This window comes from Euphorbia lathyris, chromosome 2, assembly GCF_963576675.1.
Source record: "Euphorbia lathyris chromosome 2, ddEupLath1.1, whole genome shotgun sequence".
Taxonomy (NCBI): domain Eukaryota; kingdom Viridiplantae; phylum Streptophyta; class Magnoliopsida; order Malpighiales; family Euphorbiaceae; genus Euphorbia; species Euphorbia lathyris.
Genome location: NC_088911.1, coordinates 99,431,348 through 99,442,588, shown reverse-complemented (window position 1 = coordinate 99,442,588; position 11,241 = coordinate 99,431,348). Strand labels below are relative to the sequence as shown.

The 11,241-nt window shown below is 34.6% G+C and overlaps 1 protein-coding gene across 2 annotated transcripts; it reads right to left on the bottom strand.

Moving 5' to 3' along the window:
• Window positions 1–9,124: 9,124 nt before the first annotated feature.
• LOC136219116 (uncharacterized) lies at window positions 9,125–10,681 on the bottom strand. Of its 2 annotated transcripts, none has more exons than XM_066006370.1 (2): window positions 10,493–10,681; window positions 9,125–9,569 (listed from the first exon to the last, which is right to left on the bottom strand). In XM_066006370.1, exon 2 carries the CDS (start codon window positions 9,555–9,557, stop codon window positions 9,351–9,353), a length of 207 nt encoding a protein of 68 aa, XP_065862442.1. In that variant the 5' UTR covers window positions 9,558–9,569; window positions 10,493–10,681; the 3' UTR covers window positions 9,125–9,350. The 2 variants fall into 2 exon arrangements, with proteins under 2 accessions (XP_065862442.1, XP_065862441.1); XM_066006369.1 differs by having other exon boundaries at window positions 9,125–9,575; window positions 10,493–10,673.
• Window positions 10,682–11,241: the final 560 nt, after the last annotated feature.

Genomic DNA, 11,241 nt, shown 5'->3' with positions numbered 1-11,241 from the left:
AAGTTGTTTATAATTTATTTTGGATATATATAATGTATAAAAATAATTTTAAATTAATTATATATATTTAATGTATATAAATATTATTTATTTATTTATTATGTCATCCGGTTCGACCAATCCGAGCCATCTGGTCTGACCAAGTGACCCGTGACCCAGTCATCAATCCGGTTTGATGTCCGGTCCGGTTCTGATAACATTGGTAAAAAACATTAGGCGTTAGTCGGACGGACAGGACCCTTGAGGATTAATCGGGATTAGTCGGAGATTAATCAGGATTAGTCAGATTTGTATTTTTATATTTTTTATTTATTAATCAATAAATTATTATATAAATTCAATTAAAATATGTATTATACTATTGAAAAACAATATTATAAAATTATTTAATAGAAAAACACGTATATTTGGAACATATATTTTTAAAAATGTGCAAATATCAATATTTTAACAACAATATCATTAAAACAACTCAAAAGTGAATTATAATAAAGAAAAAAAAAACAAATTCACAATATAAAATTATTTTCTTCATTGTCGATTAGACGGCGCCTAGACGGTCTAGGCGGCGGCCTAGGCGGAGCCCAAACAACTAAAAAACGCCTAGGAACAAAAAAAAAGCCTAAAGGAACTAATTGAAGAAAATCGGAGCGGATTCTTAATTTCGAGCGCCTAGGCGGGCCCTAGACGGTCAAAGCGAGTGGCTAAATCTATATTGATGTTATTTTGTACATTAAACCTAAATTAATACTTTATGAAAAACCATAAACATATTTTAGTATTTTATTCCTTTTTTTTTGTGTGTAACAATAGTAAATATTTCGATGACTGACGTGTACTTAGATATAACTGATCAGACTTTCTTTCCATTGATAATCAACTAGTCTTTTTAACGAAGCTTCCGAAATCAGTAGAAAATATTGTTTGAAAGTTTCAATTTGATGTTTAAATAACAATCAAACTATTTCTTTTTCAAATTTTCATTAACACAAAGATAAATTTGATTTTTCTTAGAAACGATAAAAGTAAATTTATACTATACCTACAATAAAATTTAACCTTTATCCCAAAAGAGAATATAAAATATATTTTCCATAAAAAAATAAAAAAAATCAGTTCTTGTTAACCATCAAATGAGCGCGCTAGAAAAAGTACAGATTCTACAAAGCCAAATTGAAATTATATATATTTTTTTCATTTGTTACTTTAATTTAAATTTGAAAATTTATTAAAAAAAATAAAACTAAATAAAGCAAAAGTAGTAGCCTCTTTTCTAATGTTTTTTATTCTTTTTATATATATATATAGAAAAGCCTGTTTTCTATTGTTGAATTGTCCTTTCAGCGTAGGTATAATTGGATATAGATACAATATAATATCACTCCCAACCCACAATTATTGGAGAATTATATTGTTGTTTTGATATTTGATAAATATAATCAATCAATCTTCTTTAATTTAGAAGTTAAAAGACATTGCTTAGATCACTTTTGCTAAAAGTGATACAATTTAGGGTAATTAATTTATTAGTCCTTATATTTTGACAAAACACACTGTTTAGTCCTTGTATTTTCAAAAACACATGATAAAGTTCCTAACTTTTTTCTCAATGAACTGTTTAGTCCCTAACATTTTTCTCGGTGAACTGTTTAGTCCCTGCCGTTAGACTCTCATGAAGATTTTGTTAGTCAATTTGGATTTGCGTTCTTCTTTTCCTTTCCTTTAAACCCTAATGCATCTGAAATCAACTTTGAATGTTCTTCTTCTTGATTTTCTTCTTAATCGTTCAAATTCGTATGCATTAGGTCTTTTCTTTTTCTTGTTCTCCATACAAATAGCTTCTTTTAAATTAGACTTTCTCTTCTAAAGTTTGAAGGTAAATAGTAAAGGGTAATTTAGTCATTTCTGAAGTCATAAACGGTAAAAAAAATATAACAAACAGACGGAATGACTAAACAGTTCATTGATAAAAAGGTTAGGGACCTTACCATGTGTTTTTGAAAATACATTTGTCAAAATATAGGGACTAATAAATTAATTACCCTACAATTTATTGTATCTTTGGATCGTAGGGGTTTGCATCATTAGAGGAGAGAGGGTTTTTGTATCACAATTGTGATACAACCGGCAAAAAAAAAGGGTAAAATGCATATGTAGTCCACGCAACATCCTGCGGCTGAGATCACGCCTCAGTTGGCGTGTGTGTTACATACGCGCTTGAGGCGCGTCCAGCCGCAAAAGTGGACTGTGACCTTTTATTTTATTTATTTATTTATTTAAAAAAATTTGAAAAAGCAGGTGGATTGTAGGGGTTTTATATCTAAATATAAATCTAAAAAAATGTATCCGTTGAACCCATTCAACTATATCCTTTTAATTTTGTTTGAAATTTTATACAGCTTTTGAATTAAAATATAGCCGCTTTCTATCCGTTTATATCTGTTGCGCATTTTTTTTGAAAATTTCATTATAAATACCCAATTCATTTATATTTTGCATATGATCCTAAATATTTACACAACCAAAAAATACATCTAAATATTACATCTTGCATTTTTAGAGGTATGGATAAATGTCAAGGCAAGAAAAATTCCTCGGAGAAAAATCGATATTCTGATTCGCAACACCCTAATCCTTTCCAAATGCCAAACCGAAATACTTCGAATATGCAAATATCTCCCATGAGGAGATCCCCGCAACCCGGATTTCCTCAAAATTACAATAATTTTGTGTCAAACCCTCAAAACTTCTATCATCCCGATGTTCATTACGCCAATATGACCCAATATAACGATAGTCAACCGATGAACTATCACCTCCAAAATTCGGGTTATACCGATCCGTATCTTTCATTCAACAGTTCAAGAAGTTCATTTTCCGGATCACAGTCGTCAAATTTTGACTCGCCAAATCGGGATGCTGTCGATCTTGACGATGAAGACGACGACGAAGAAGAAGAGATTGACGAATCACTTCTCGGTGAACCTGTTGCCGAGCAAAAAAAGAAGCAAAAACAGTATAAATTGACGCATGAATTAGAAGACTTATTGTGTAAATGTTTTTTATCAATCTCTACAAATAATGTTGTTGGTTCGGCTTAGAAGGAAAGACAATTCTGGACTCGAATAAGCAATATGTTCAACGAAGGGAGGCCCAGAAATTCGGAAGCACTCACAGGCGGTAAGGGTAAGAATAAATTTTTACGAATCAGTAGAAAAATCAATAGATTTGTTGGTTCATTTATGAAAGTGCAAAAGGGGATAATGAACGCGTTAAACATGCTCGAACTCTATACCGAGCGAAGTGGAACACGGCATTCAACTATATCCATTGTTGGCGGGTTTTATGCAACGAACCTAAATGGCGGAACTATATTCTGTCAAATGGAGGAACCGTTGGAGGTGAAGAGGTTGCCGAAACAGAAGAGAAACGTGAACGACCACCGGGAATTAAGGTGGCGAAGGCGGCGGCTAAAGACAAAGGCAAACAGAAGGCAACATCGTCCGCCATCAGTGATGATCTATCTCGTGTTGAAAAAATGCATGAAGAAAAAATGCTAGCGGCGAAGGAAGTGTCACGGCAAAATTACTATGTTGCGATGCAACGAGATTTTGATTTTATCAATAAGGGTTCAGTCGAAATGGATGAAGAGCAGAAAAAAAAGATATGATATTATGTGCTCTTACCTCATGAAGAAATGCCCAGATGTATTCCCTTAATCGTGTTAGTTTGCATTGTATTTTTTTAAAATTGTATTTTTTTAATTGTTAGTGGACTAATTGTATTATTAGTTTTTAATGGTAACATCTCTTTTAATTGTATTTTTTTTAAATTGTATTTTAGTATTATTTCAATACAACAACACATAAACTAAAAAAACACATTCTTTAATACAACAACACGTAAACTAAAAAAACACATTATTTCAATACAACAACACATAAACTAAAAAACACATTGTTTAATACAACAACACGTAAACTAAAAAAACACATTATTTCAATACAACAACACATAAACTAAAAAACACATTATTTCAATATAACAACACATAAACTAAAAACTACATTAATCCCTCATATCAATCCCAACAGACTGCTCGGTCTCAAAAATCTCTACAGCTTCATGGATTGTGTCGATATAATCAGATGGAAGACTTGCCCATGGTGTTTCAGCACTTCCCCATACTTCACTGCAATTGTTTTTCTGTGCACTTGCTCGTTGGAGAGAAATAGATGCACCACGAAGAGATTGTCAATTTGCACATAAAGAAGTTGGATAAGCATCATGAGGCTCATGAAATGCAGTAGACGGTGTCACTTTTAGAAAAAATATTACAGAAATATTTTTCCTTTGTGTATAGTTTGCTCTAAAAACCCTCGTGTTTTCAAACAACAATCGAGAAAAATATGCATTCCATGCATCAAGTGGCATAAACCATTTCATAAATGTTTGTACGTTTGCAGGAATAGTACCCCCACATAGACCGTCACACCATTTAGATAAAGAAAATTCCATTGGTATCTAATGCATGTAGCATAAGAACCAACACATGTGCATTGAGCTCCTGGGGAACTCTCCCCTTATTGGAAGTTTGAAACAAGACATAAACGGAAAATCGGGAAGAAACATTTCCGGTTGAATAAATGTTTGTCCGTAAGAGCGGTCAACATCATATCGATATTCAATCATCTTTTGAGTACACTCGGACTGATTGAGGGTTGTGATGATGCTATATTCCATGGGGAAGTTTGATGGATCCATTTTCACAAGTGGGTGATAATGGAGGCTGAGATGGGTGGGTCTTATAGAAAGCAAAAGCTATCTACAGAATTATTATAGAACCCACTATCACATGTGCTATCTACAGAATTATTATAGAACCCACTATCCAATGTGCTATCCTTGGGAATCATTACAGAACCCACTATCACATGTGCTATCCTTGGGAATCATTACAGAACTCACTATCCCATGTGCTATCCTTAGGAATCATTACAGAACCCACTATCCCATGTGCTATCCTTAGGAATCATTACAGAACCCACTATCTCATGTGCTATCTACAGAATTATTACAAAACCCACTATCCCATGTGTTATCATTGGAAATCATTACAGAACCCACTACCACATGTGTTATCCTTAGGAATCATTACAGAACCCACTATCTCATGTGCTAGCCTTGGGAATCATTACAGAACCCACTATCCCATGTGTTATCCTTGGGAATCATTACAGAACCCACTATCCCATGTGCTATCCTTAGGAATCATTACAGAACCCACTATCCCATGTGCTATCCTTGAGAATAATTACAAAACCCACTATCTCATGTGCTATCTACAGAATTATTACATCTATAAATTGCAACAAGTCATATGAATTTTCTCAATACAAAATACTCATCTATTTCTTAACAAACACCTTATAAAATGTCCAATTTCAATTACGATGACTTCTATCAGAGACAACAAGCAACTTTTGCAAATTTGTGGGACGAAGGAGATGATCTTATTGAGCAAGCTATCACACAAGAAATTGTCGAACCATTGGCACCAATTCGTCGTAGAAGACATATCAACCGTAATCGTGAAGAAGGAGCCAAACGTTTATATAAAGATTACTTTGCTGATGCACCAGTATACAACGACCAAATGTTTCGAAGAAGGTTTCGGATGACTGGACCATTGTTCATGCGTATAGTCCAATCATTGGAGAACCATACAGTCTATTTTACACAGAGGGTTGATGCATTAGGGAGGATGAGATTCACACCCATTCAAAAATGCACTGCAGCGTTACGTATGCTAGCTTATGGAGAGACCGCTGATCGTGAAGATGAGTACATCAGGATTGCTGAAACCACAGCATTAGAATGTCTTTCAAAATTCTGTCGGGCCATCATTGAGGTTTTTGGAGCAGTATATATGCGTAGGCCAAATGTTGATGATGGTAAACGCTTATTCTCTATGCACGAGGATATCCATGGGTTTCTAGGTATGCTTGGGAGTCTTGATTGCATGCACTGGCCTTGGAAGAATTGTCCTATTGGGTGCAAGGACAATACACCCGAGGGGATCAAGGCGTGCCTACAATTATGCTTGAAGCTGTTGCTTCACAAGATCTTTGGATATAGCATGCATTCTTTGGTGTTGCTGGGTCGAACAACGACCTTACTGTCCTTAACAGATCACCTTTGTTTCAGGACAAGATAGAAGGTAAATCTCCACTAGAGGATTACATGGTTAATGGTAAGATGTACAACATGGGGTACTACCTCGTTGATGGCATATATCCAAAATGGGCTACATTTGTGAAAAACTTTCCACATGCTATTAATCCGAAACAAATTTTGTTCACGACAATGCATAACTCTGCTAGGAAGGATGTGAAACGGGCTTTCGGTGTACTTCAGGCCCGTTTTAACATTGTTCGTGGACCTGCCAGGCTGTGGGAAGAAAGAAAACTTCATGATATAATGGAAGTTTGCATTATACTACATAATATGATTGTTGAAGATGAGCGAAACACGTATTGTAGGGACTATCCTCCTGAAATTTTTGAAGCGGAAGTCATTGAAGGCGCTGCACGAGGAAACCCTCTGATTGTTTTCGAAAACTTAGTTAGACAGGAGTTGACAATTTGCAATAGAGCGACATATATCGTGTTAACTGATGATCTAGTTAAGCATATATGGCGACGTCATGGAACGAGAGATCTCAACCAAAGACCTAGCGGTTCTAATGTCATTGTTTTTTATCGTCCCTTGTTTCGTACTTTTAATGTAATTTCCTCGTTTTTAAATCTTGTATTTTATTCCATTTCGTATTCTCATGTTTTATTTCAATAAAAAAATATCGTTTGTGATATATGTTATTTTTGCAATTAATTATATTTTTTAATTAACTATTTCGGTTCAAAATAATTATAGATATAATTGATATTTATTATTTTAACTAATTTATAGATTAATGGAATTATTTAGATTGAATGATGAAATAATTAGATTAATTGTTTGGTGGAAAGAAATAATAATTTATTTGAAATGTGTAAGAGTTTTATGACAAGTGGGTTCTACGTAAAAAAGTGATACAAATACGTATAATGGAGAGGTAGTTGAGTGTATTAGACTTTTTTTTTTAAAAATGGGTTTTTTTTGGATATAATGCAATAAAAGTGAGGCGACCACTGCTGATGGTCTTATATTAATATATTCTAAGTGATAGTACAAGCCTATGGAATACATATTAGGGGGCGTTTGGTTCGGGGTCTTTAGGAATGGGAATGGGAGGGTTTCATTCCCTTTGTTCTTGACTGTTAAAAAAAAAAAAAAACTAATTCCCTTTACCCATTTTAGATTATGTGTTTACCCCACTTTAGGTTAAGCCTATCACCTCAGACCCTGTAGGGAATTGGATCCCTTTACCTCATTCCCTTTCCTAAACATATCCAAACACATATGGGAATTAATGTTTATTCATTTCCTTTAGTTTCCCTTTTTTGATTCCTTTTCCCTTACCCCTTGTGAACCGAACGCCCCCTTAATACTTTGAACTTGTGAGAAAATGTAAAGCTACGGGGTAGCAACAAAAACAAACCCATGTACAAAAAAAAAAGCACTTTAAATACTAGTAAAATGGTATTCTGATCCTGAAAGACATAGGGGTAGGGCTGTAATCGAGCCGAGCCGAACCGAGCTTTGGCCTGTTCAAGCTCGCCTCGCTATAAAATTAACGAGCTCGAGCCCGAGCCGAGCTTGCTATAAAATTAACGAGCCGAGCCCGAACCGGGCTTTGGCGTGCTCAACGAGCTTGAGCCGAGCTTCGAGCTTGTTTCGAGCCCAAAATCCTTTTTTGGACTTGGTTCATTAAGAAAATTATCTAACCATGAATTGTTTGTGAGTAAATTCTTAATTATATTTGTGAAGTTTGCTCGCAAATAACTCTTTAATTGTGTACATAAACAAGCTCACAAGCAAAGTTCGTGAATAAATAAACAAGATGTTTACAAATAGTTCATCTACTACTCATTTATTATGTTTGTGAACGAACTCATCTAATAGCAAATGAAATAATATTAAGTTTGGATATTTGTGAACTAACACAAAACCATATAGTTTTCTACAAAACTAAAATTTGTCCATAAATGCTCTAATCGAGCCTGCTCGCGAGCTTTCGAGCCGAGCTTTGGCCTGCTCAAACTTGGCTCGTTTACGAACCGAGCCAATAAATCGTGTTCACAAGCGGCTCGTTTACAAATCGAGCCGAGTCGAGCCGAGCTTTTATCGAGCCGATCACCGAGCCGCTCATGAGCGGCTCTGTTCATTTACAGCCCTACATAGGGGTAGTAATAGATAGAACAGAACTAACCCAGAAGTAACCTCAAAAAAGACATCTAATGAGGATGAACTAAAACAAAACAAGATGAACTTATTTTATTTCTACGGAATCAAGGAATTTGAGGATATAAACCAGCATATCCACACATTCCATATATACAGAGAACACCGAAAGGGCATCTATGCCCGCATCTCCCGCAATTGAAGAGACTAAAATTTGTATTAACACAAAATCTGTGACAACACTTCCAAGTAAAGGGGCATTGCAATCCACATAAACCACATTTATTAGTATCAGATGAGACATCAACACATCTTTTTCTACAACACCTCATTCATGCTCTCCAACAACATATCCCCAGTGTTCTCCTGCATCCAGGGCATCTCGGAGGGCGAGGATGTCAGTGGTTTCTTGTTACCTTTGCAAGCCATGGCGATTGCGATTCTGTCATGACATTTTGTACTTCGGAATGTCCTTTTCTTGTTAAGAAGAAGAGCATGAGAATAAGGAAGAAAGCAATTAAGGAATTAGGTAGCTGCGTTAAGAAAACTGAGTTATGTTACTCTGACAAATAAAATCGACTCTTTTGGTACCTAGCTTAACAGATGCAGACACAAGTTAAAAGAGGTTATAAATCACATGATTAGGGAGAGGACTTTAGTTTATGTTTTCGAGTTTTTAAACAGGTATGTTATAGCTATAAAAAAAAATTCAGTGGTTGGCAATTTCTTTTCAAGAGTTAAAGAAAGAAACCGAGGTAAATTCACTCCATAAATCCAGTGCTGCCAACAGAAACAATCTGCCTCTTTCGTTCATTACCGAACTAAATGCGATTACATAAAATAATGTTAATGAGTAATTTCATCACTGATCAAAATTGAATCTTTGTGACACTCACCAGTTGTGTCACAGACAATAAATTTTTATTGCATTTGATATGCTTGAGAAACTAAAGTAAATAAGAAAAACAAGTACCAATACCAAGCTCCTGTATGCCTCATAAAATAAGTCATTTTGCAGTTTCTTCTTCATCTTCTTGCCCATATCGACGCTTGAACTTGGCAACCTGACCTAAACTTTCAGCCATTTGCCGTCTTGCTCTGAAGTGGTAGACTTTACCAACATGACTCATTTTTGTCATCATAATGTGCATCAATCTGCCACTTTGAGACACATAAGATATCCACTGCATCTGAGGGTGAATTCCTTTCTTCATTTTGTATCAAATCTGCAACTACAACCATACTACATTCAAAATAGCTAAACACAAATGAAAAAATCATTTAATTGGGTTTGGATTGGGAGGTTTCGTTGTTACAATTATATCCAAAAGTACACAATCTCGTTGTAATTTGCCTTAGTTCTGTGTGGACTTATTAATTAAGAAGAAACCACTTTGTCAGACTCGTATCTGGCTGCATATGAAGCTTATTTGAAACATTTTCTATGGGTTAGAGAGAATTCATTAGACAGGGGATGAAAATAAGAAAATAAAAATGAAATCATGTTTTTCAAGTTTTTCACTATCCTAAACACCTATTCTGCTCCAATCAAACAGTGACACTAATTTTGCTTGGCCTTTTGCCTTTTCTCTTTGTTATATATTAGAAGTGAATCCAACTTAACAGATAACTAGCTATCTCATTTTCTTATTCATTTGGCATTCACCACTTTGCTGATATCTCTATTACGATGATCTTCCAGCTGTCGCACTTCCTAATATTAGTTTTGATTGTTCTAATGAGGGCATGTTTGAGTTTTTTGAAAATGTCACATTACACTTATGCCACAAGTTTTTCAAATTTGTTTCACACTTCTTAGATCACATTCACCTCAATGAAACAAGAAGCAGATATAAAATGACTTTGAGTTCCATAAGTCATCGAAAAATCATCTCATCCCAAAGAACACAAGGGCACAGAGAATTTTATAAAAGAAGTATTTAGATAAATGGATGAAAATAAATAAAAAATCACAATAAACACCTCATTTCATCCAAATCAAGTGGAAACACTAATTACTTAATTAGAGAGAATTGGAGCAAAATCAAGTGGGCAAATCAACAGAGTAAACAATTAGAAACGAGCAAAGAGCAAAGCATTAATTAGCAGGAGATACGAACAATCGCAACTATTCAATTCAGTAGCTTACCTTTTTCGTTGGAATGGGGAGGACAGAACAAATCAATTGAAACAGAGACTGGGGAGACAAAAGGAAACCCAGCAGAAGACTGCGACTGCGAGCGGAGAACGGGGAGCAGACAAGTCGGAGACTCTGCGAGATAGAAGGACATACGAGGAGATAGAAGGAGAAAAGGCAAATGAGCTGCTCTAGACAAGCCCTAAAAGTCCCACCTTAGAACCCATGGGCCTTAGTTGCATTTGAAACTGAAAACAAAAAAAAAAAACATTCTACATTAGTATCATAATCTATGTATTATATATATATAATATAAAACAGTAACGATAGAGCTGAAGTGTTACTTCCTCCTTTTTTACTAATAAAAAATATAACATAAAATATAATATATTAACTTTATTTATATTATTATATTTATTTATAAAAAGATTATTTTATCCGTACTATATCTAAAAGTTCTAGAGAATTTAAATTAATTCCTAAAATCTCTCTAATTCTCTGGATATCTATATCTAAAAGTTCTACATAATTTAAAGGGAAAAGTACAAAGATAAACCTTGTGGTTACGTCCGTTTTCGAACAACACCCATGTGGTTTAAAAGTTTGCAAAATGGTACATTGAGGTTCATTCCGTTAGCAAACACATACCAAATTGACTAACGGTGTTAAAAGTCAAAGGGAAAAGAGTTAATTTGGTCCTTATATTTATTTATTTTATAAATTAACCCCATTATTATCTAATTATCATAATAAAACCTAAA